Here is a 27,854-nt window from a genome sequence, read left to right as displayed (position 1 = left end):
AGAGAAAGAGAGAGACAGAGGGAGAGAGAGAGGGAGAGAAAGAGAGAGTGGGAGAGAGGAGGAGAGAAAGAGAGAGCGAGAGAGGCAGAGAGAGACAGAGGAGACAGAGGGAGAGAGAGTGAGAGAGAGGAGGAGAAAAAGAGAGAGAGGAGGAGAGAAAGAGAGAGTGAGGGAGGGATGGAGGGAAAAAAGGAGAGAAAGACAGGGGAACCAGTACGAAAACGCATTGGACTCGGTAGCTAGTGGTGAATGCTGAAACGTCCTCGCGGTTTCCTTTCACTGGCCGGTGGTGCTCGTTAGGAAGTCTCCTCGAGCCAAGGATTTCCTTTCGCAAAGAGTCGCCGCGCCGGGGCTAGAGCGTCACAAAGGCTTATATAACGCGCGTTTTCTCGGCGAAGTATCTCTCTCCGCTGGCCCGGTCGGTCTTTTAAAACCTGTTTTTAAGCTGGATTGAGCACCGATAATGCCGCAGCGCGCGCTACGTACATGCATGTTCATTTGCGCTCAGCTTACCGTAACAAAACCATTAACCTGCGTCCGACAGGCCCTCCCAGCTGTAACGTCATCGCAGTGTTTGTCGCAGGACCGTGTCGCTCGGTCGAGATTCGTGCGAAAGGCGAGCCTCCGCGAGCTCTCCCGATACCTCGGCAACGTTCGTTCGAACGGTCCTCGTCTTTCGCCGGCGTCCTTCTCCCGGAAATTAGGGTGTCGGTGATCGACCGATTCGATTTCTGCCGGCTCCGGTCCGTGGATGCGCGGCCTCTGTGAAACAGTGTGTCGGTGAATAGGCCCGTCGCGAACGCGGCACAGAAAGGATGATGAAAAGCACGCCGGAGACCAGCAGACCGAGGATATGGTGCCACCGGGAGGAAGATCAGCGATCGCCGAACACCGGCATCTCCATGTCGACGGCTTCCGGTTCCGCGGGAATCGGCGCAGAAATCGAAACGCTCGAGTATCGGGCGGCCAGACGGATGCAACAGGGAGATCTCTTTATTTTAGAGGCCTCGCGGATGGTTCTCGTCGGCTGCAACCACTGCAGGTATATCGACACGTCACGACTATCAATAACACATTTTCAGCTGGCAAGGGAAAAGTATGTTAGCCGAGCTGCTCGAACGTCGGATGCTCGCGATACCAGCGTGATACTCTTTCGCGAGCTATTCGATGGCCGGCTGTCTGGTGTGCGTGGAAATTGCCACTGTCTACGAGTTTGTAAGTCCTATAAACCAAGAGAAACATATTTTGTATTGTCCCGACTGGGCGTTACATTTATCCTCCGAGGTTTATCCTGCTGATTCTTGTCAAAACGAAGACACTCCGATTTTCACCGTTTAATTCAGTGCAATACGCGACCTATTTTTCTGTATCTTCATCGAAAACTCAGTTTCCTTATCAAAATAAAGTTGTACGAATTCAAACGGCTCTGCGGAGTTTAACAAATTTGTTTCCAGAAGCGTTTCGACGCGATCTTATAGAGGGACGATTCCTCTTTTGAATTTGCTATTCAAAGTTGCTCTGCGATTCTTTTTAGCCTACTGATCAAATTTTCAGTGACCGAACCGTGTCTAAGAGAAGCTCGATAATTTGCTTTTAATAAATGATTGATTGACTATGGATGGAATTATTGTAGTTTTTGAGTAATATAAAAGGAATTCGTAATCGTCAAAGGTATTATTAGAAAACTGCTGGCAGGTAAACTGTTATATATAGGGTGGGCATTTTCCTAAATGCTAAAATAAGACTAAAATGTTATATAACCAAAAAGCCCATAAATGCTTTGATCAAAAGTTACGACAGAAATAAGAAATGCGAAAGATAGGATGACGTTAACGTACAAGAGACGAAATAATTATAAAAATCAACGTCGCCTGCGAAAAGATTAGACAAAACCGCAACCAACTGAAATTGACAATAAATTCAATAACTTGTCGATATCAAATTTGTGTTAACAAAGGCGGATTTAAAATCGAGATATAACTATATTTATCAGCGTTTAAGTCAAATTTTGTATTTTTGCCACAAATTCTTAACAAAGCATTTATGAACTTTTTGTTATATAACGTTTTACTCTTATTTTAACTTGTAAAAAACATGGAAAAATGCTGGACGCCCTGCGTATACGAAAAAAAGATAGAAGAATTCTGGCAATCGATGGAAACGGTAGATTTTTGATCGACCGTAGCTCGAGAAAACGACGCGAAACGGGAGGGGAAATTGAATTCGCCGAAAGTTTTGACACGACGCGATGTCGACTCGAGTTAAACCGTTTTAGGGCGCGAGTCGCGTCGGTGCAAACTGTCTTCGAAATTCGAATGCATCGGAGACGGCACGAAAAAATGCGCGGGCAGCATGTGCGCTCGGCTCTCATTCGCGAAGACGTTCACGTGCAGCTACTCGCAAACCTCGTTGCCCGGAATTTGCAAACTGGCGCACGTGCGTGCCATTCGTTCGAACCGGTGTCTACGAAAAGTATAAGGTACAGGTGCAAAGGGAGGTGACGACTGCAATTGCGACTCGCAACTGCCGGCCACGAATGCATTCTTGCCGTGCACGTGATCTACTGCAGACGTTTTCCGCCTCGGAAAGGAAAGCCCGCTCTGTTCTCGCCCTTCCCCGGCCCCGGGCCCGCCACCACCCCCGCCGTTCCGATTCGATAACATTTACACGAGACACAAACAAATTATCTGCTTTCGTTGCTTTAATTCTTGAACAGACCCGTCGTTCCTTCTCGTCGAACGATATTAGTCCGTGAGGACGGTGAAATTTACCTTGCACCTGAAAATTTAATCAGCCACTTAAGCTAGCTGTTACCTGGACACCTGCAATTGATCGCTCGCCTCTCAAACTGAATTCCCGTGAACTGGGACACGTGTAGAATAGCCGAGGATCACCCGGACTTCCTTCTATTTTCGCAGCACAGAGATAAAATGGTCAAACACGCTCTCAAAGCAAATCGATCTTTGTTCGTGCCGCACTGTAGATCGTCGCGGTTCGATAGCGTCGAGTATTCTCTTTCCAACGAGCCTAAAAACGTCGTCCTACGATTTCTCGTAGGATCGTGAATCCAAACATGAAGGTTCAGAGCGAGCCGAAATTGCGGAATTTCAAGCACCGTTTTCTTTTGTAAATCGCACGAGGTAAAACTTCGTTGAAATGCTTGATATCGAATAAACTGAACGACAGATATCATGTTCTATTCGTACAGATTTTATTTTCAAATGGATGCAACGTACGTGACCAATCGCACAACCGTTGATGGCCAAGTTCTCCGTCGAATCGACGCATGTGGCTTCCGAATTGCCTTCGAATCGTGGCATTTGGCTTCCAAATTGCCTTCGAATCGTATCATGTGGCCTCCGAATTGCCTTCGAATCATATCATGTGGCCTCCGAATTGCCTTCGTATCGTGGCACGTGGCCTCCGAATCGCCTTCGCATCGTGGCATGTAGCCTCCGAATTGTCTTCGTATCGTGGCACGTGGCCTCCGAATTGCCTTCGAATCATATCATGTGGCCTCCGAATTGCCTTCGTATCGTGGCGCGTGGCCTCCAAATTGCCTTCGCATCGTGGCATGTGGCTTCCGAATTGCCTTCGAATCGTGGCACGTGGCCTTCGAATTGCCTTCGCATCGTGACACGTGGCCTCCGAATTTCTTTAGAACGTAGCCCCAAATACCATAACTCCATTGTTCTTTTTTTTTTGGAAAACAAAATATTTTTTTTCGTGCTTTCAATATTTTTCTAATGCCTTTTTTTATCATAATCACAATTTGCGTAATGAAATAAAATAAGTTACTTGCTACGTATAATGTATAAATATGGTCTAAAGCATGTCGTGTTTGGTCTCATTTTAATTGGAAGAATCTGACCACAACTGACAAAGTTTCAGATTGATTAACTTCATTTGCCTGTAGTACAAATTTTGGGGCCTGCGAACGAGACTTCTCCCTTAACAGTCCCTCAATAACGTCAATTAAACGAGTTCAGATATAAGTTGCTGAAACATCAATTTACAGTCGGAATAGCTCTTAATATTTCAGGACCATTGGGAAGATGTTTGCGCGGAGAAAGTTGCTGGGAACGAAAGTTCGCAGAGTCGCAGCAAGCAAGTCCGTTTCGATAGAAGCTTGGGTGTACAATTAATTCGAAGCGCGCCTCCGTCAAAACGCAGATTTTATTGGCAGCGACGGGCGCGGGTCCGTATCAAAAAGAACGTAGAGTTGTCGCGGCTTTTCTAGCAAGATACAAGCTCGTTCTTCCGCTTTCAACCTCGGAAGGGGCAGCGGCGACGGGGCATCGACGACACCACCGCTCGAACCTCTCTCCATTTGGTCGAAAATAAATTGCTAGAAGCTCGGGGCACCTATCGACCTCTTCCCACCGATCCAAGCAACGTCCGACCTTTTTCGTCTACGACCTACGAGATGCCCGAAAGAGAAGGCGCAACCCTACGGTTGCTCCGGCAAAAGCCGGACCGCCGAAAGAGGGTTTACATTGATCGGCAAATTCCATCGGTTTCTCTATTAAATATTTACGGCGGCCCGGGAGCCGGCATCAAAACTACATCCGCCTGTATTTACCGACACTCGTGCGTGCGCGTATGGAGAGATCAACCGGACGCTGCGCGTCGGCGTTTCGTATATTTTCTATTTTTGTTGCACCAGTTATTTCTCGCAGCCGCACGACGGCCGAAAATCTGCGAAATGTGACAAAAATTTGTTTTCCACGGTCGCAAAAGCATGCAACTGTTTTTTATTCGTTACAATGTTCATATACAGGTCTACTTTTAACTGCGGAACAAGAATTCGATGGGACTCGAAGGACCTTAATTGTATATAAAATAATTAATATTTAGTGTTGAGATACGTATTTCCTTTTATGATAAATTTAAAAGAAACTATTTACCGCATTGAATAATATCTGTACGATGAAACGATAAAAAATCAAGTGTTATGCGCAGGAATAGCAAAAAATGGAAACGAGCTTTATTTTACTTACTACTTTATTTTACTACTATTACTATTACTTACTACTATATTATATACTATACTATATTACTATTACTATATTTACTTATTATATTTTATATTTTATTTATATTTTACTTGTTATATTTACTTATTACTATTACTATATTTATAACTACTTTATTTTACTTACTTTACTTTACAAACAACAACTGCAATATATGTTTCTTAAAACTAATTTACGATCGATGGACTTGCTGATGTATCATTGAGTTTTCATATAACTCTGCATTCAGCTGCAACGCGGTACAAGTACAATCATTTCTCCCGGAAATGCCAAATTTCGGGTTGCTGTGAATTTCCCTGTGCCAGCCCTAAGCCTATGTGATTTATTGCTACGTCGATGCTAAGGATCGGCGGAGTCGGTCAAGCGTGTGATGCGTCACGCGACGCAGCTCCTTCGACTCGAATTCCGAGTACAAAAATATTGCGCAAAAACTGCGCACGTCGACACTTCTTTAAACTTTGACATTAATTTATTGCTATTTAGGTCCAAAAACAATTAATAAATTGCACGCCACTATATTCGGGAAACTCTCCTCTATCTTTCAACACCGATTAGAACTTTCTAACGTTTGTACTTTTCATGCAATACCTGATTTTCGTCGAAAATTTTGGATTTTTACAAAAGTTCGTTTATTTAAAAAACTGAGGGTGATGGAGCAATTCGGTTTCCGGATTCTTGTTCAGGGAGCGAAGCTCTACAAGAATTTCACAGTGGCTATAGGAACCCAAAAATCGTGTCGGACAGTGTAATACATGGAAAAGCGGCGTGCGAAAACACGGTTCGAGACGCAATTCCGGCTAAATACCGATCAGATTCCGAACGATCTCTCGTTCGATACCATCCTCGACTTTACGGGCTCCCGAATCGATCACCGTGTCACGAATCTCCATGCCGCGCTGCTCTGAAATTACTTACGACTTAACTTACGGTCCTCTCCGGCGGAAAGACGTCCCGATTAATTAAGTATGCCGAACGAAAATTTCCAAGTAATTAACGCTTAATCGACTATCGGTCGTTTTTACCGAGCCGAGTGGCGGAATGAAAGCCGGGGTAGAGGAAAGCTGGCGAACGGTCGCGACGCGGGGCGACGTGGAATCGGGATCGTGGAGTCGGAGTCTCGGAATCAGAATCGGAGTCGGAGTCGGAATCGGAATCGGAATCGGAAAGTAAGAAGCGTGCAGCGTCGCGCCGGCTGCTCCGATCGCGGGTGGGAGGGACCGTGGAACCGGTCTAATTAAGTCGAATCCCTTTTATGCTAATGCCGGGGAGCCGCGCACCGCGCCGGTTTCCCAAACTTCTCGCGAAGTCCCCGCGAACTCTTCTCGAGACTTTATCGGGTCTTTACCGGCCTTAGCGCTCGCTCGTTCCGCGCTATACACGCCGCGAGCGTGAACGGGCGATGCCGGAATATTTATTTGCTCGTGTGCCGGCGCGGCGGAACGCTCGATTTGTCAAGATTACGACGAGATCGAGTCGTCGTCGTCGTCGTCGTCTTCTTCTTCGCTCGCTTCATCTTCTTCTTCTTCTTCTTTTCTTTGTCGTTGGCCAAAGAAGCCGAAGATAGGACACCTATGGCCCGTCTACAGGTGTAGCCAGAGAAAACGCGCGGAGGGCGAGTCGCAGTCGCTCGATGAATCCTCCCCGAAACGCCGTCCCCCCTCGGCATACTAAGAATGCCGATGCATTTGCATAATTGTGCGTACAAATTTGGAACTTCACCGGGCGGATTTGCCCGGCTCTCCAGCACCTGCATCGGCCCGCAGAGTTCCTCGTTCGCGAATTCCAAGTTCGGGAGCGATGAATTATTTACGCGGGTGCGCGGCGTTTTAAAAGACCCGCGTAATCCTCGAGCGATCCCCATAGTTCGCTAAGTTTGATCCAGGATGCTCGTATCTCGATTATAATCGAGTATCTCGGATATTAAGTACAACAATTTTTCCCTAATTCGCGCTCAATATGCGCGCAAAAATGAACGATTTGGATAGATGTGATACTGTTGGTATATACAACGATACTCACACACATACACACACACATGTCTACAGGGGCAATAAATAAAGGTACAACCCCGAGCTTCATAAATGCAGGTACAAGCCCGACCTTCCGAAGGAATAGTATAAAAGGACTGCACGTTCCAGTGCGAGAAGCTACTTCCCATAGAACTACAGAGGCGTTCGTCAGCCTAGAAGACGATCAGTCAGACAGTATCTCCGCGACTTCACATACAGTCACTCTTCTTCACACAAAGTACATTTTATATCCGCTAGATGCTTTATTAAACACTGTATCATATTTGTATTGTATTATTAGTGAATAAACAATTAGCAAATTCCAACAGATACGATTGTTCGAATCTTGCGGCTCGTTCTTGTAGTTACCGATTGTCAACAAGTATAAAAACGAGACACGAGGCTCGAATAATCGTATCTTCTCTTCCGGAATTGTACATTTTTGTGCGCAATCTGAGCACGAATTAGAGAGAGATTACTCTACAAATATTAATCCTTTGCACTCCGTTATCCCCTCTCGTGGGACATCGTAATTCTAGCATACCACTCGGATGTCCCCCCCCCCCTCTCGTGGGACATTAAAGTTTATTAGTGATTACGGAGAATTGAGTTATTTCAGCGCAACTTTTTGAGACATGCATGCTTCCCTGAAGTTTTCTCTTGAAATGGAACAAGAAATCAAACCAAATATAATAAAATTACTAAGATATATACAAGAAATGTCAGCGGGTTTCGACGAGAACGTGAGAGGCGTGCTCGCGACGGTCCGAGCACTTCAAAGACGCCACTTGAAAAGAGCGATAAGGCAAGTTTGTAGAAGAAAGATCGGTATGCGAACATGGCACGCACAGTATAATAGTGAGATTTATAATCATAAAATCTGGAGGAAAAGATTTTCAAAGCTGAACTCGGCCTGGTTCGAAGCGTCGAGCGGTATAGATAGATCTAACGAGTGAGAAAATCGGAAAAGTGATTCTTCTCTTGGTAAATAAATTGTTTGGTAAAAGTTTTTTTCGTAAATATCATCTTGTGAGTTAGTAATAACAATTAGAAATTTTCAACCTATGTATTTATTCATATTTTTTATTAGAACAATGGCAAAACGTTCAAACACGAATGAGTCTCATGACACAAGTAGTAGCGAAGATGAGCTCCAGATAGACGTTTATACAGATATGTTAGAAATGTTACACAGAAATGTTACTACAAATATGTAGAAGGTTTTCTTCTACAGTTAGTCTATCGTTTTGATAGCAGTGATAGCGATATCGTCCAAGCAACAAGGCGACGAGAGAAAGAGTTCGCATAGACAGCGATTCCAACAACAAAACAAAATTATAAAACAAACGATAACAAAATTATAAAAAATAAAATATTGATTTTTTTGCAAATTTCTCGATTTCAGCCAAATTCATATAAGTCCAATATCATTATAATATGTTAGTTAGTTCCAAAACCATACTAAATAATACGAGGGTCTGTAAATGCCCGTTTCTGCCGAAAAGTGGCGCTGAGTAGCTGGTAGCCAACGTCCAGAATGGTTCGGAGTGCTAAGGGTTAATCTATAAAATCCATAACAATTTCTACACTCCTATTTTTTCAGATAAATTTCAAGAAGGTAGAATTGGAAGATGGTAGAATTGGAGGCCAAGTTGTTTGGTATAAGCAACGGCGTGACGCAAATATTTTAATAATGAAGAAAGAAGTGGGGGAATGTTGTCTTCTACAGTCTTCACGTTGCGATGTATTTTCAGATTAATTTAACAAGCTGCTACGCGATGAATACATTATCCTTCTTTTATGTAAAATGCTTCTCCTATCGGATCTTCAACGCTGAACCTACTCGTCACGAACAGTGATTCACGTTTGCTATTTTCATAAGAATCACAAAACTGAATTTGGTATTTTATTATAACATATAACTCGAATCACGAAAGAACTTTTGGAAAAGAGTTCTTATAAATCCAAGAATTTTTAAATCATATTTGCGAAACCCGTGCAATAATTATACGTTTCTCCTAAAACGAAATCGAATTGTATTTCTCTATTTTCAATATTTAACCCTTTGCACTCGAGTGGTGACTCCGAGTCCCCAGTAAAATCGTTATATCACGTTCCAAGATAATTTCTATATTAACAAAGTTTACATTTTTAAAAAAACAAGACTAAATTTCATGTGCATAAAATGCACTTTGCCGTATAAAATGGAAATACTATAAATCAGGCAAATTGCTTTAGATTTACGGTTGAAATAGCTTTCGAGTGCAAAGGGTTAAACGTTAAAGTAAAGGTCGATGTTGCAGTAAGTATAAATTCTTTTTCTCGCGTAGGAATTTTTCAGCGACAATGGAGTGCCAGCGAACGTGGCTGCCAGAGAAATCGATTGCTTGGGGGGTCAAAGGATAATTAAATTGATAGAAAATGAGCCACCCCCCAAGGCCATCTTTCTTCGCTTTTAGATAGGCCCGTAATAAATATCAATGAAAAGGGTATCTATAGTTCGGCGCTATTTATTCATGATAGCTTGGGTTACTTCGCGAACGAATGCGGAGTTAAAAGCACGGAATGATCGCGCGCGGAGCCCTGACAAATGTGCAGGGAGGAAAGGGTCGCAGGAGTGACGTTTGTCTTCATTAGATACACCCGTAATATTCTACGATTCTGCTCGCTCTCCGGCGCATCTGCGTGGCCTTTTCCTCCCTTGAATATGTTCTGATCAAGTGAATATTTAATCATACGGTTCGCTTTGCAACCAGCGCCTCGCGTCGGCCGCAATATTCCCTTATTCAAAAATCCTGAAACTTTTCCGCTGCGCGATCAAGACGGTTCCGGATACGCGCACCATTTCCGCCGAGAAAACATCATGCGATTACAGAAAATCACCGATGTTTCTAAATCGCTTCAAATTTTTGAGCGCAAGTACTACGATTATTTACACGAATTTCAACTAAAAATATTTACAATAATTCTGTAGTTAAGCTGGATCGAGCAACGAGTTGGAATCATTCTCCACTGGGTGTCCAAATCATCTCGAACAGCCGCATACAAACCGATTTCGATAAAATATTCAGCCTGCGTACAAGTGATCAAGATCTGCAGAACGTAACTTTTACATTTTCGTTAGAAGCTTAGATAGAAGAGTTAAAAAAGTATTTTAGTAATTGTCTAGCAGACTCCATCATCTAAGAAAATTTAAGTCGCTTAGCCGAGCTTCAAAAATGCTTTCCTTGCTTGAAAGCGAGCCAACACTTTTCTTAACCACTGTATGTACTAAAATTATTACGTCGAACGCATCTCGTCCTTCTTAAACATTGTCCACATATATTTAAATATTATAACGAATATAATTATAATTATAATTACAACGAAATATTAAGATAATATCTCTATAATATTATAATTATATTCGTTATAATATTTAAATATATATGTATGGACAATGTTTAAGAAGGACGAGATGCGTTCGACGTAATAATTTTAGTACATACAGTGGTTGAAAAAAGTGTTGGCTCGCTTTCAAGCAAGGTAAGCTTCTCTGAAGCTCGGCTAAACGACTTGAATATTTTTAGATGCGATGATACAGTCTACTAGACAATTACTAATTATAATTATAATTACAACGAAATATTAAGATAATATCTCTACGCATAATGTCCGCACTTAAAGCAGAAAAATGTTTGAAATTGACGATTTGCATCGCGCTTTGACAGTTTCTCGAAAGCTGAGAGGGCACTCGTTACATATTAATTCCGGCGCGGAATTTTGCCATGCAACTTTCAAATTCGAGATAAATATTCGACGAGGGCCAGGCGAACCGGAGTTCAAAATGTCTGTCGGAAGTGTCTACGTATCCCGGAATTTTTGATTAAAGTATCGTGTAAGAGAACCGCTTTATTGGACCCGATGTCGTATCCGCGGCGCCCCGCGCGACGAGCCACGGCGCACAGCTTCATGGGAATTTAATATTAATACACAATTTGGCTGGCTGTCTTGTAGACAGCGTAGTCGCGCACGTGTTCCTCGGAATGCAATATTTATATGAATATACGGCGGGGATACAAATGACGATAACGTGTCCGTTTCTTTTCTTCGCCGTGTTTATGCGTCTGCACGCGAGAAACAAGCCGAAACTTCTACCGGTGATCCCGGTCTATGGGGGTGTATGGGGTAACCGACCTTCCTTGCACTCGTTCCAAGTACACCCTGGTGTCTCATTGCTATATCTTTTACTCTGCGAGATTCCAACTGCGCTCTCTCTCTCTCTCTCTCTCTCTCTCTCTCTTTCTTCTCTCTCTCTCTCTTTCCTCTCTCTCGCTCTCTTTCTTCTCTCTCTCCCTCACTCTTTCTTCTCTCTCTCTCTCTTTCCTCTCTCTCTTTCTTTCTTCTCTCTCTCCCTCACTCTTTCTTTTCTCTCTCTTTCTTTCTTCTTTCTCTCTCTCCCTCACTCTTTCTTTTCTCTCTCTTTCTTTCTTCTTTCTCTCTCTCTCTCTCTCTCTCTCTCTCTCTCTCGTTGTCTCCCTCACACTGGCCCCAGCTCGAAGATCATCGACGAACGTGTAAAAAATACTCATGGGACGTGTACCGGTTCAAGATCGTCAGTTTAACGTACTCGAGATTTCTTACTCCCCTGACTTGCTTTAGATTTTATTGATACCTCTGGCGGTTTGCTGGGTCTTCGTCATGGATACGAACAGTGGGCTGCGAAGTAGCTTTTCGTAGGGGGAGTTCATCCATCACAGCACTTTGTTGAATAATTGAAATAAACACCTTTGAAATATCGGGAAATGTGACGCTCTGGCATAGTAGTTGACAGAATGTTCTTTCCTTGAAAGTTCTCGTGACATTTTTTTAACATCGATAATAAAGGAAAATAATTAATGTGTTCGAGTTAGGTGGGATACTCAACGTTTTATTTTGTCTCTATTTAAGTCTTGATTCCGAGATTAAAATGATAAAAATCGTACAGCTACAAAATATTTTGCTTGCGACAAGAGATGTGGTGAAAATTAAGTCACAAAGACAATTCAATAAAATTGTACGAAAAATTAGACTACTGCTTCAGCCCAGAATATTTACTTATTATTATACTTACTATTACCCGTTTCTATTTATTATTACCTATTTGTATTTATTATTACATATTGTCTATTGTCTATTCGTCGCTACATATTGTCTATCGCCTATTCGTTGTTACATATTATTCAGTCTCGAAAGAAGTTTCGCAATTGAACGGTGGCGCCATCATACAACGAAACACGCAAACTTCTCTACGGCTACCCGGAATACAGTCATGCAGAACGATTGTATATCCACAGGGGCTTTCCATCTTTCACATAACACGTCTGTAGGCTATGAATCTTTTTAAGTATAGAACTAAGAACCCTGTGACCGTTCTAGAGAAGCAATAGCATTCATTTTTCTATTACATAAAGATAATACAATTGTATTTATCTTTCTAACATACGACGATAATAAAATTACATTGTATTTAACCTTTTTAATAGATGTATAATCTGAAAATACCCCATTCGACCACCCACATCTTCCGATTACTTCGGATAGCCGAGGCTTCTTAATAATTGAAGTTCATCAAACAATGGAAATATCTTGTTCGTAAACTTTAAAAACTAGCTGTTTGAAAACTTCGTTTATATTAATTAACGCGGTACTTTCATTTTTAACTTTTATGAATTGTACCAAGACAAACTGAAACAAAAGGATACGGGATACGGGATATCGGATATGGGATATGGGATACGGGATACGGGATACGAGATACGGGATATGAAATATCGGATATGGGATACGGGATATGGGATATAGGATATGGAATATTGGATATGGGATATGGGATATGGGATACGGGATACGGGATACGAGATACGAGATATGAAATATCGGATATGGGATACGGGATATGGGATATAGGATATGGAATATTGGATATGGGATATGGGATATGGGATATGGGATATGAGATATGGGATATCGGATATCGGATATCGGATATCGGATATGGGATACGGGATATGGGATGTGGGATATCGGATAAGGGATATGGGATATCGGATATCGGATATGGGATACGGGATACGAGATATCGGACATCGGATATGGGATATGGGATGTGGGATGTGGGAAGTGGGATATCGGATATGTGATATGGGATATGGGATATGGGATATCGGATATGGGATATGGGATATGGGATATCGGATATGGGATATGGGATGTGAGATATCGGATAAGGGATATGGGATATCGGATATGAGATTTGGGATTTGGGATATGGGATACGGGATACGGGATACGGGATACGGGATATCGGACATCGGATATGGGATATGGGATATGGGATGTGGGATGTGGGAAGTGGGATATCGGATACGTGATATGGGATATCGGATATGGGATATGGGATATGGGATATCGGATATGGGATATGGGATATGAGATATGGGATATCGGATATGGGACATGGGATGTATATATGTATAAACTATTATTGATGCTTTAATTTATAAAGAGGAGACGACGTTAAGAGACGACGTAAAGAGAAGACCACCTTGACATTAACGCATCTATAATAGTTTTCGATAAAATAGTGTTCCACATGACGGCCAAACGGCTCTCTAACGAGGATTCAATACCGCAACTGATAATTGACGTTCGTCACAGAAGTAAAAGTATCACGACCACTCGCGGTCTTTACGACGCTCCTCTTTCGTTACGACGATCTCCTTGATTGTTATTACTGCATTAAAAAACTTCGTAAGTTACTGTCAAGCGTGCTACAAAAATCACTATCTTGAGGAACCACCTCGTCACACCAACGAACAAACAGTAAAACTAGTCCAAGCTTTAACATTTATGACGTATAAAATCTGATGACGGGGTCACGGAGTTATATTTAACAAGGAAGATCTTCGGTCTTTTGCGAGCACCCTCGCATTCCACCTCGAATATACAGGGTGTCCTAAAATTACAGGGGTTCCTGAGATCATTCGAAGCAACTTTTTCCTTAGTGAAAATATTCTACGAGGCTTCTTTCACGAGTTATTACCGATAAACAGTGACCAATGAGTGTCGAGCTCGATTATGCTCGATTATGCGAGCTACAAATGACCCCAGGAACCCCTCATTTCCCGGAAATACCATAATTTTGGGGCATCCCGTAGTATTTTACTTAGAACCATTAAAACAGGGAGAGTATAATTCGTGATCCGGAATTGAAATATCAATCGTTTAACCCTTTCGCTACGGGCGGATTTTCCGCCGCGGTACTTCTGCTGGACGGCGCGCTGCGACATCGCTGCACGCTACAAGACGCCGATCGTTGCGGGGGTACCGCAGCGGAGATCCCGCCCGTAGCAAAAGGGTTAATCCAAATGAAGTTAAACAAAATTGAAAAAAATAAGGCATATCTATTTATCCGTTGTTGAGAGAAAAATAAGGTGAATTAGCTTTCTGCAGTAAGCACTGACTTTATTCGCTACAAACGATCGAACTTATGGAGGGCCACTATAGTGGCCCTTAGTACCTCGATGACATCTTATGGAGAGCCACTATAGTGGCTCGTAGTACCTCGATGGCATCTTATGGAGGGCCACTATAGTGGCTCGTAGTATCGAAAGGGTTAATTGCGTATATTTGCAAAAGTTGTAAACCGTTCTAACGTCTCGATGATGTTGTTAATTTCCAGGTCGTAGAATGCCATGAATATGGAACGGTCCTTTCCGGAACTTCTTTATTTAAGAAACGTTTCGCGAGAAGTTCGCCGAGCGCGCGGAAGTAGCAGTGCCATAATTGGTTGTCGACGCGTCGCCCTCGATAACGAGATCCCCCGGTCGTTAATTTTGCCGGCGCGAGGCGAGTCGCGCGACGCGATGCGAAAGCGATCTTCGACGGTTCTATGACGATTCCCTGGCGCGTCGCAAATAAGGAAATCGAAGGAACACAAACGCCAGGATTAACCCGTGAACTTTCTTATTACCATTTTAAGTGGTTTCACGCGGCTACTTGGTTTCCTTTCGTCGCCAACGGACGGGTCTTCGAGGCGCGAATGGAACTTTTACGTTACCGCCATCCGTGTAGACGTCGAATTAAAATTTGTCCCGCGATCGTGACGAACTTGGGGATTTGCATTAGACCCGAGCATTTTCCTGTCAGTTCTCCGTCGAAGATGCACCGGTGTTCTTACCGGTTCAGCGGCGGGAATGCAAATCTTTTCGACCGAAGCGCGACAGTCGTCGAACCGATTATCGTTTGTTTAAACAATGTTTTCGTCACAAGCAACATTTTACACGTTCTTTCGTTTAACTTTAGAACGTCACCACGGCTGAGATATTCGAGTTCAAAGGAGGGGAGCGACCCTTCGACGAAATCATCGCAAGATCGTTTCTAGCGTGGCTCCTTTTAACAGTTCGTTTCGATTGGCATATTAATTCTCCTTCTGCGAATCACTCGGTGCAACGACGCTCGTCGAGGCGGTTAACCTTGCCGAATCGTGGCCGAAGCTGCACGGAGGATCCCTTCGCCTCTCGAGACGGGATTTCCGAAGTTTTTAACGATTGAATCCCGTGGTTGCTTTCAGGATCGAGTGTACTCCACGATTCTTGTTATGAATAATCTATACAACGTAACAGAAACTTATCCAATTTCCGGTGCCAGTTAAAAAGTGTACATTAATCTTTTCTCTGACGGGAACTTCGCTGGAACTTCAGTGCCGCTTAATCTGTTTGTGAACTCAGCCGAGAGAGAGAGAGAGAGAGAGAGAGAGAGAGAGAGAGAAGATGGAGAGCTGCCCTGCGAGCTCGCCGCGGTCCTAGGTGCAACCTGTACCGATTCAATTTTTTTATCTCCACCATAGAAACGAACGAAGCCAGCGACGCGCTGTCGCGATCGAATATTAATCGAACCGTTATTCGTAAAATCAGCGCTAACCGAATTCGATTTCTGGCCGCTTTAAAAACTCGTCTATATTCAATACAATTCGGGCCTGCAGTTCGTCCACGCTCTCCGCGAAGGCCCTTGAGTCGCGCGTCGACGATCCAATCACATTACAGTCACGGTTCGCTCAGGTACCATTCAGACCTGCTTAAATAATCCAGCACACAGCAACGATCCAGCCCCAGTCACGTTCCACCGGATTCAATAATACTATGTAGAACGCACTGCGAGCGTACCATACAATGGCCAAACCGTGCGAAACGCCGCCCGCGCCGCTCCGACGCTATTTAATTGTACAGAATTGCTTTTGTCAAATTAATCGCGCAATCCCTGTCACTCCTCGATCAGAGTAGGCTGCGCGAAATCGGCTTTTTCTAAATCGGTCACAACTATACACCGTCTTCTCTCTCGGTTTTCTGCTATTTTTGTCGGTCGAGAAAGCTCGTTTCATCTGGGACGATTAAAATTAACAGACCGAAAAAGGAATCTTTCGATGGCACCAATTTCTTGCTGTAGAACAGGGGTGTCAGACTCAAAAGCTAACTTGGGCCAAATGAACAATACTTAACTTTAGGTGGGCCGCAAAAAAAACATCAATGTTCATAGAAAGAAATATTTTTATTTTGACTAGTACATTGTAATAAACATATATAAAGTTAAATTATTGTTTACGTCCTGATACTTGACACCTCTTCTCTGATACTATCTTTCCTATTTCGGGAAAAATTTGATTGGCCTCGACTACTTTCAAAATTTCTAATTCACATTTCTATTTTATTTTTACTTTGCGTCGGATATATTGACTGGACCGCAAAAAAATATCAATGTTCATAGAAAGAAATATTTTTATTTTGACTAGTACATTGTAATAAACATATATAAAGTTAAATTATTGTTTACGTCCTGATACTTGACATCTCTTCTCTGATACTATCTTTCCTATTTCGGGAGAAATTTTATTGGCCGAGGCTACTTTCAAAATTTCTAATTCACGTTTCTATTTTATTTTTACTTTGCGTCGGATATGTTGACTTTGCCGCGAAAACGTTCATCTCGGGCCGCGAGTTTGACACCCCTGCTGTAGAACATCTCTATTCCTGGCGTATATCCGCAGTCCGCCGAGCAGATAAGATTCTGAACATTTCGTGCGTGTCATTTTATCTCGTCGTATCGAATATTAGACCCAGCGGTTTGGAATGAACGTAATTTGGTAATGTCTCTTTCGGAAGAGGATAGAAAGAGGAAGACGGCGAAATAACGTCAGCGGGTAACATCGATCAGCATCCGGGCTCCCCGCGCAAAAAAACCAGCTACGTAAAGTAGCATTTAAGCCTCGTCCCAGTGCGAGGCTTACAGCGATTCTTCACAACGGTTGACAGACTAAATACCGTCCCTTGAACAACTTTTTATATAAGGGCCCGGCCTCCTCCAGCGAAGAGCCAGCGCCAGCAGCGTCGCGAGTCGGGAGCACGTCGGGCGATAGGGGGGCGCGGGGGGAGGGCGCGAAACGGAGCGATGCGCAAGGAAAAATATGCGCTCGACGTCGCGCGCGTATCACGCGCGCTGCTCGCGCTACTCGCGGATGCTCCCGCGGGTCCGCGGCGACCATGATTGCGACGAGGGGTGGCATGTTTTCCAACAATACAGCCAGTTTCATCTAGAACAGGCCACCGAGTCGACTGTCGTAGCTCCGTTCTTGTGGAGAATTATTTCTCGCGTCGTCGTTCGATCGTTTTCGAAGGGCGAATTCAGCCGAGAAAACCTTTGGTCTGTGAACATTTTTCTAATGTTATCTTTTCTAGATTACTCTTAAAATTCTGCGCCGTTTATCGACTATATAAAACAGAAACGAAATTTGCACAGCACCGAGGAGATCGCAAATTGGATATCCATTATCTTTTTTGGAATTTTTGATAGCTTGTCAAAAACTGCGTAAAATGTGTTACGTATTGTTTGGGTTTCTCGGTAGCGTCGCAGGCAGGAAGAGTGTATAAATGACCTGTTTCAGATGAAACACCTTGTACGCACTCGAAGCAGTATTCCGTTGAAAACATTTTATGTGTATATTTATGTATATTTAGCTTACTCTCAAAAATAAGCCGGAGACTAACAAGCAGAAGAACTTTTGTCTTGCGAGATGAGAGTACTACTTGCAGAGACCAGCTCGAAAGATCCACAATGAAGGAAATTTTACTTTGTCGTATAAAGATTATTTATCCAGCGTTGCAATTGCTTCTGTTTCATTCGCGGTCCCTTAGAAAATGTACACAAATTTGTTTACCGTGAATTCGCTCGTATTTTATCGCAACGCGGGCACAATGGAACCTTTGTGATTTCAGTAATTGTAAAATGAGATGATAATAATAATAATAATAATAATAATTTATAATTTATTATAATTTATTATATTATTATTATATTATTATATTATTTATTATATTATTATATTATTATTATATTATTTATTATATTATTATATTATTATTATATTATTTATTATATTATTATATTAATTTATTATATAATAATAATAATAATAAATAATAATAATGCACGCTAAATATTCGTGTTCATTTTTAATTGATCGGCGAATGGAGTGTACAACTAGAAAGGAACTGCATGGATGCATAATTTGCAGCAAGTAGAAACAGCGAGTTATGACCAGACATGCTAGTCTCGCTCGCTAGATCTCATATTGAACGAGTTTTCCAATGATTTCGATAACAGTGCATAATACCAAAACTTACATTTAAAAATTCGGTTTTAAGTGGCAGAATTCGTCTCCAATTATATTCGCAACTATTTAAATTAAAACGTTAACATTTTAACAACACCAAAGTCATTTAATCAACGAAATCGAAACCAGATGGTGAATATTTAGTTTTCACAACTCTTCCGCAATCTGAAAATCTTACTAAGTAAATCGGTTGGTTCGAATCTATCGGAGTAAAAATGAATTAATTGGACAGTAAATCGATTCAAAAGCAAGTTAACCCTTTGGAGTCGAGTGGCGACTCTAAGGCGCCATTAAAAACTGTTACATCGTGTCCGAATATAATTTTAACATCGTCAAATTTATTTATGTTTAAAAACCCGTTGAAAGCGTAACTGTTACATGAGTCACAAAATTCAATTTTATATGCATAAAGGTCAGGAAAACGATTTTGGATTCCGAGTTAAAATGGCATCGATTGCAAAGGGTTAAAAATTACTGTCACCCATATTTTCTAGTTTTACCGCATCATGAAACGCAGTATTACGTGCACCATATCCAATACAAAAAGAAAAGAAAACGTAAAACGCTACGCGTTGTAATTTGAAGTACTCCGCTTTTCTCGATGGGAAACATGAAACCGTGGTTGTCAAGAAAAAAAAGAAAAAAGAAAGAACAAAGCGAAGGCGTAGAAGTAAAAGTTGAATCGTAATGAGCGAAATGTAGAAAGGCTGGCAAACAATTTTACGAGCACCGCGTTCCGGCGCGTTGCAACGAACGCGGCGGCGCAACGCCAGTAAAATTTATAACAACGCTTTGAATCCCATTGTGTATCGCTTCGAAGGGATTCCAAGGGTGAAGAATGGGGATGTTAAAGGTTGAGACACGGTGTGCGCGCATCGGGGGAACCCGTGTACGGGTGTACACAAGAGAAACGTCACGTCTGCCACCGGATATTTCACGCTCCTCTGGTTTCTGTCGCTTCCGTATTTTTGTCGGCCGCCTTGCGCGCGTCCCAACGCTTCTCGCGGCGTGGCGCGGCGCGGCGCGGCAAATTGGAGCTTGTCAATGGGGATTTTATTCGAAGCCGTGGCGAAACGTCGGGAGAAACTGGCCGAGCGTGGTTTACGGGCCGTTTGATGAGGCTCGCGGCGCAAACCGACGCGCCCGGACGCGGTATAAAAAGTTAACGCGGTCAAACCGAGCGGATCTTTCCCGGTGGACGGGACTCTTCGACGATTTACATCGGTTTTATTCGTCGAAGGCTTGTTACCGGAATGCTCGAGTTGTATACGAGCGGATCGCAGATACCCGATTTACATTGCGCAGTTTTTTTTCCGCGATGTGTACCACCCCTAACGAAATCGAAAGTATTTAAGTAAACCAACCGAAAATACTTTCTTGCCAGCCGAAAAGTCTTTCTTGCCAGCCGAAAATACTTTTTGCCACCCGAAAATACTTTCTTGCCTGCCGAAAATACTTTCTTGTCACCCGAAAATACTTTTTGCCACCCGAAAATACTTTCTTGCCTGCCGAAAATACTTTCTTGCCTGCCGAAAATACTTTCTTGTCACCGAAAAGTCTTTCTTGCCAACCGAAAATACTTTCTTGCCAACCGAAAAGTCTTTCTTGCCAACCGAAAATACTTTCTTGCCTGCCGAAAATACTTTCTTGCCACCGAAGATATTTCTTGCCACCCGAAAAGACTTTCTTGCCACCCGAAAATACTTTCTTGCCAACCGAAAATACTTTCTTGCCAACCGAAAATACTTTCTTGCCACCGAAGATATTTCTTGCCAACCGAAAAGACTTTCTTGCCACCCGAAAATACTTTCTTGCCACCGAAGATATTTCTTGCCACCCGAAAAGACTTTCTTGCCACCCGAAAATACTTTCTTGCCACCGAAGATATTTCTTGCCACCCGAAAAGACTTTCTTGCCACCCGAAAATACTTTCTTGCCAACTTCAAGGTCTCTACGAAATTTGCGAACGAACAAATTAATTGTTTATGTGACAAAAGAAAGTATGTTTCGTTTCCGGTATTTACCTGTAGGAAATATTTTACGCGGATCCATTTCTGTGTCAATTTGTATTTACCTTTTACGGAGTGAATGTTTAAAAATTGAATCGAGTTATGCAAAATATTTTTGAGATGTCAGGAGGGCTACTAGACAATGTCGAAGCAATTTCTTTTTTTGAATTGCAACTAGTTCGACTGACAAAGAAAAGATAAAACACTTACAATTTTGAACTCGTTTTGTTACAGGTCGTTAATTCGATAAAATTAACAATTTGATAAAAGTTATTACGTTTGGAAAGATGTTCGAACACTTTCGTGAGCCGCTGTGTTTTTTAATCTGTTTCTTTAAGGTACACAGTAATCGTTTCATTAGACCGAATATAGATAATTGTTAATAACTTAAACTGGCAGTTCGAACAAACTCCTTCCATTAAAACAATTGCAACGATTATCTTGGAGAAATCTTGGAAAAGTTTGGGAAGAATATAAGTTTCAATGTAGCTAGAGCGAAGCGTTGTTTGTAAAGCCTTTCGCAGACAGAAATTAGGCGAATCGAATGCTGCTTTGAAATTTGCGAACAATAGTTGTTCGTAGATAATTGGGCGATTAGCATGCGAGCCAACAGTCTCGTTCAAGCGCGGCTAATTATTATTGAACTTGTCCGAACAAAGACACTATACTTAGAATAATATTAGACGAAGTTGCGCTGCCGTCGCAGCACGCGTAAACGCGCGAAATGCCTTCCCATGAAATTGGGTCGCAGACCGAAACTTTTCGAAGCGTTTACATCGCTCTATCGCTTTCACGAACGCGTTCGCCCGTTAATTAAAAAATGTCCGAACCAATCTAAGCTAAACGTCGATTACGGGAAGCCGAGGCAAAAGCGTACGTTAACGACGTGTTATCGTTAGACGGCGACATTATAAAGAACCTGGCGCACGACGATTTCCAGCGCGACGTTGATACAATATTCTAGGAAAAATAGGACAGTCGATAAAGCATAGCCATGAATTACCTTCCAAGATGTCAGCGCGATGCACGAAACACCTGCGAATAATAAAATTCTCTCATAAAAGCCTGCAAACAACGCGGAACAAGAGGTATTGTCCGCTATTTCTGATGTTTACGGCGAAAGTTACGGCGGCGGGGCTGCGTGAATCTCCTCGCGAAGGCTCGATCCGATGACCTCTGGTTAGCGGAGGTGTGCCTGACCTCGTTCATCGAGACGCGCGGCAAAGATTTTAATTAAACGTTCGAAGATTTCTACGGCAGAGCGATTACGAACGAGGGAGCGCCGGCGAATGAATACGTGACCGATGATCCCGCTGAATCGAGAGATAATGCTCGGGCCAAGTTCTCGAGCATTGTTCCGCGATCGCGTCCCCGGAAATTCCTCGCGGATCTCGCCGTTCATTCGTGAACCATACGCGCTCGATAGAGACGCGTAAATGTCTCGGAGGTGAGTAAAACATCCAAACGAATCAACGCGTTCGCTACCAGCGTCAGTTTCGCTGTTTATCATCGTGTTGTTAAAATATTCTATTAAACAGTTAAGCGCGTTTGTCGTGTATACACGTGAAACCAAATCTCTATTACGGTGCGTTCGACGTGTTTACTCGTCGTTAAAAACATAATATTACCATTGACTATGAAAACTCGAAATTTTAACACGTTGAATGCCACGCCGGTTTTACAGAAATTATCCGCGGCGCCACAATGAATTTTCTTTTATGTGATACATATAATGTTGAAATATTATCTGCAATAGATAAGTTACAGTGTATAACCATGTTTGACATGTTAATTGCGACAGGAGTCACTGTTTGAATCGACGATGGTAATAATACAAAATTTTAGATATTGACATTTCTTTTAAATTATATATATTTCTATCAATTTGGGCGCGCCGATCACCGGTGGCACCCATGGCGTCACCGCCAAGTTAAGTGCCGGTCACCGGTGACCCCCGTGGCATTCAACGCGTTAATAAGAATATCATTTGGTGGGATGTTTCCTTTATACTACCAATAGAACTGCTAAGTATTTTATACCGGCTACTTCATCGAAAGCAAATCCCCTCCGAAGATGTACTGTCTGTTCGAAAAATGGAATCCGTAAGGAGTCAAGATACTGGTGTAAGACCTGCGAAGTGCCACTTTGTGTGGTACCGCGTTTCGAGAAATATCACACCGAACTCGATTGAAATTCTTAATATTTTTGTTTCTACATGTGTCTTTCTTGTTTATGTATTTTATTATTATTTGAAAATCTTTAAGTTTATAATAACAATAACTTTTCAGAAATAAATCGTTAAGTTCTTCTTCAATAAAAATATAGTTCTTCGTTTCTCATAAAATGTGTAATAGGACCTGCGTTCGTCGTGTATACACGTCGTCGCTTGATTTTAATTCCGCACACTGTGAGGGGTTTTTGAAACTAAATTCGCCGCTTGACAGGTTAAATCCAACAAACTTCACTCGAGATTCGTTCTAAGAATTTAGCGAAGGAAAATTATAAACCTCGCGTATACGACGTACCAAAAGTTTCCTTGTGGATTTAACGCGTTTTATCTGTTGCTGGTTTGATTTCGCGCGAAGGTCCGTAGCCGAGTGGTGCGATTTGAGTCGATCGATAAGTAGAAACTCGTAACAAAGAAACCCGAGAAAGGTTGGAGCAAGGCATGAAAGGCGCAAAGTGACAAATGCTTGTTGAAAGTTGCAGAGTTATGTAGAGGGTTGAAGAAGAACGGTCGCGTGTCTTTTTGAGTTACTACGCGGATACGGGAGCCGGGCTTGTATTAGAATCCTTTTAACCGGACATAAATAAAGGTCCGAGTAATCTCCAGGGAGGATTAGCTTGGCAGGGGCGTGGAGGAAGACGACACTCTCGTTTACCTTACGGCGCGGCGGCGCCGAGTACGGCGTTGTCGCGGAGAATGGGTTGCGATTTTATCCCGGCGCGACGCTACGTTGCTCCGGCGCACGTCCGCCGATTCAAAAACATCGTCTCTATCTGGGAGATCCGGCTGTAATCTTCCTCGTCTTCCTTCTTTCTCTCCACGGTTCTCGTCAAAATGAATTCCATAAAGCAGACTGCGGCGACGCGCCGCCACGGCCCTCCGACTTCTCCGGAGAGAGCACTTTCGTTTCGCTCTCCCCATTCTTCTCATATTTGACTCGATTACCGGCGAGAGATAAACGAAGACGGTCAGGGAAACGTGTCCGGATCGGTCCGGGATTCTTGCGGACTAATCTCGAGAACGAGGTGAATGGTAATTGATCAACGACGAAGAAGAGACGGGGATGAAAACGGGACGTGACCGTCCCGGATGCAATTGAATTCCAGATTTACGCCTGACGTCGTAACGTGGCTCCGAATGGCTTCTAAAGCTCGGCCTCGCAAGACTGGCTGCGAATTTACCCTGTCCTCCTGATAATGCTGATCAATCCGACACGTTCGCTGCCGAATTATCGCCCATACATGCCCCGGAACAGTGATTTTGTTAGGGGATTCGAACCGGAAAAATGGAATTCATTCTAGGAACTGGACAAACAAAAATACCCGTATGATTTTATTGTAATTTTAGCATCGCATTTCCCGACTTTCTTTTCTCTCCGAAGTTTGTAATTAACGCTTCGTTACCGAAGGAATTTCGTCAGTCGAGGTCCCGAAGACAATGGCAATGCGCTTCATTGATTTATGAAGTTTGAGGTATTTTTTCTTTTAGCGATTCGAAAGCTTTAGCTCGAAGTTGTAACACGATAGAGAATATAACATGCGACTCTTCGAATCTGTCTTTATTCATTATTAAACTCTCGTCTCCAGAATTTGGAAAAACTCCCAATAACCGGATTTCGACAGTGAACACAGCCAAAATAGGATTTACAAGGGTTGCTACGAGGCTTTCGGGATTCAAGGAGACGAGAATGCGTCGAGAAGTCCCGAGGGACTCGTAAATTTTGAGTAACACGAGGTCTGAGGTGGTTCTAGGTGTCTCAGGGTGATTCAGATCATTAGAGACTTATCAACTGATACCCTAACTTTGCGAGGCCTCCGCAGACTGCGGTAAATGTCTGACCTTCCTCAAATTGAAAGTTGGATGTATTCGACACGAAATTGTCTGTCGTCATTTTTCCGTGTACCAAACAGTGTACCGTACATTTGGTCTCTCGAGTCTAGTATGTAGTAAATTTCTTGAATTCAGAACGATATACGAATGTGGCCTCTTGAGATTCACGCATTCTGTATCGGTATCTTCAATCCTAATTGTTCTACGGCAAGTTTCTTGAACTTTTGGAGTCCGTACGATTGGATACTGTATTTCTGATTTATGTTACAACCTAAGCATAAGGATCGTGAAAGCAGTATTAATAATAATACTGCTTTCATTCAATAATACTGCTGCATAATAATATTTGCTTAATTTTGTTATTAAATTAGTGGTAGTCTGTATGCTTGTTAATGTTATGAAATTTATTGCATATATATTTGTATTTATTATATAAATTATATTATATAAATTTATTATATAATATAATTATATATTATATAATATTATATAAATTTATTATATTATATATTATATTATTTATTTATTATATTATATAATATTATATAAATTTATTGTATATATATTGTATATAAATGTATAAATTTAGTAACATTCATATATAAGTATATATGCTTATGAATGTTACTAAATTTATGTTAGCGCCCACGTTTAATAACGTTGCTAAATTTATAATAGGTTGCAAAAGTTATTACAGATTTATAATGTGGAATATGTACTACGATGCATATAGATACAATTTTTCATCGTTCAGGACTAAAATAACCTTGACACGTATCAATATGTGACACGTATTTGTTCTGTAATCGTTTCGTTTATTAAAAGGTTTGCACTTCGAATTCACGATTACCGTACATTTGACGCATGCGTTACGCTCCTAAACGGTCGCATTCGTATTCTCGAGTTTATTTGCGTTTAAACTAGATTCAACTGGTTTGTTCCAGCTTCGTCTTGCTTTAATTCCACCGGAGACGTTGTTCGGTGACAATTCTGTTTTTATATTGTGTTTGCAGACTGCTACAATGTTGCATTGCACATACGTATATTCCAGGATGCGTAAACAAGCTATGTCTGCATAAATACACCTGACGGACAGTGTGACAAAGATTGACAAATATTGAGTTTAATTTAAATATTCATACTGCGTAACAGTTATTAAATAATTTGAAACAAATTGTTCGCTAGCTATTATTCTATATTATTCTATCATTATTCTATTATTATTCTATCCATTCTAAGAATTAAAATCGTTACTAGAAATTTTGGAAATTAACTATACACTACCTAGACCAACTATATCCTATTCACGTTAACTCCATGCCTAACCGATAGAGTAAACACGGAAGTTATCCAGCAACAGTCACTCCTGTTCAAACCCAGAGGTCCTTAGCGTCTCGATATTGTGGCGTACGCCCGTACAAGCGGCCCACAGCGCCACCTACAATTTAATTACTAGACGTTGCTACGTAAACCACTAGTCTCTCTCTCAGTCTAAGATCAGCCTCCCACGCGTATAGACGTACTCATAAGGTGAAATAAAGTACGCTATAAGTTAGGCGAAACCAACTGTCTCCTTATTACTGAAGCGCCATCGATCCCTGTTCTCAGAGAACCAGCTTAAGAGAACCAAACACCACACAATCCGCCACAATATCCTCGCTCGATAAACAGAGCGTTATCGCTAGACAGCGTACACAGACTTATGATCCGTACTAAGGCTGTCGGAATATTCGAATATTCGACCGGCTCGAAATCCGGGATTCGGTTTTCGAGCCGAGTCGAGTACTCGAAAAAAAAAAAATGTAAAATAAAGCAGTAACATGTACAATATGTTTATTGTACACGAAGAACAGTTTATTCGGATCATTCAAAACGCTCTATCATAGCAAGCCGCTTGATCATGCGTCCGAATTATGTACTCGCTTACATTCGAATAGCTCGATTTCTTTCGAGCCTCGGCCCGGAACGATTATTCGAGCCGAGTAATACTCGATTCGTGTTTTGCGAGTATGTACTCGCACAGCTCCAATCGGTACGTACAGACATTGCATCTTATGGGCTTTTCTGTCTCAGCTTTGGAGGACTCTAGGCTTCAGAAGCCCCATTACCACATTTACCATAAACGATATTTCAGAAATTTAAACTTCTTAGTGAGAATCGAGTATTCTGTATATCTCATTTGGAAGCCGCAAATTCATTGGGTGCACATATTCAAATTATAAAAATGGAAATATGAATTTCCATTAACCTTCTATGGGCCCATGTAACTTTCAAGTCCCAAGCTAATATATCCACATTTTACCAAATAGTTTTAGTTTTATAATAAATAACCAATAACAATATTGATGACGGTTGGCAGCACCATCAACCTGAAATGTCAAAATAAATATCTTACAAGTTGTCTGCAGATAGAAACCAAAGAGACCATCTTGTGTAATTGAGATTATTTGTGCTTTTGTCGGTGTTTACTAAATAGAAAAAAAGCATATATAATAGCTCTGGGTTCGTATATCAATAACAATTTATTTATTTGTATTTCAACAATCATTTTGTTACTATTTGTACATGATACAGTTTTGTAACTTTCAGGTTACATTGGGATATTGTGATAGATTTGAGTGCATTTAGGATAATAGTTGTGCTTTCTTCTATTTTCAAATTTATATATCGAATACCCAAAATATGGGTACAAAATCGTATAAAAATAAATAAATCTTTATTAGATTCTGAGTCCGATGAAGATCATCCAGTAGCATTTACCAGACGACGCGTAAATATTATTGACAGCGACGATGAATTTAGTACCGAATTATCATCGGATGAGGAAAATTCAGGATCACAAAAAACTATTTGGCAACCAATCCCAAATGCAACGTACATCAATGTTTAACGCCAAATTCAAACTGTTTTATGGAATTTCACGCTTAAGCATTTATGCACAGAAGCGGAAACATTGTAAGCCGTTGTTACTTCAAAGTTACAAATTGAATTAATTGTAATAAAGTTGTTTAAACTGTTAAATATTTCTTTGATTAGCATATATAGCTTTATAATAAT

The 27,854-nt window shown here is 41.8% G+C and overlaps 1 protein-coding gene and 1 long non-coding RNA gene across 2 annotated transcripts in view; both read left to right on the top strand.

Moving 5' to 3' along the window:
- The first annotated feature begins 439 nt into the window (after window positions 1–439).
- Window positions 440–27,854, top strand: part of LOC143259328 (uncharacterized) — a 34,802-nt gene continuing 7,387 nt past the window's right edge. The window contains exon 1 of the mRNA XM_076520893.1: window positions 440–1,042. Within this exon, the coding sequence (XP_076377008.1) occupies window positions 816–1,042 (227 nt within the window). The 5' untranslated portion in view covers window positions 440–815. The remainder of the gene's footprint in view (window positions 1,043–27,854) is intronic.
- On the top strand, window positions 25,526–27,818 carry LOC143259329 (uncharacterized). Its single transcript, XR_013033132.1, has 2 exons — window positions 25,526–27,299; window positions 27,387–27,818. It is a non-coding gene; the product is annotated as an uncharacterized LOC143259329 (long non-coding RNA).

Source organism: Megalopta genalis, chromosome 4 (genome assembly GCF_051020955.1).
Source record: "Megalopta genalis isolate 19385.01 chromosome 4, iyMegGena1_principal, whole genome shotgun sequence".
Taxonomy (NCBI): domain Eukaryota; kingdom Metazoa; phylum Arthropoda; class Insecta; order Hymenoptera; family Halictidae; genus Megalopta; species Megalopta genalis.
The sequence above is the reverse complement of the archived record's forward strand: the minus strand, read 5'-3'. Positions and strand labels throughout refer to the sequence as shown.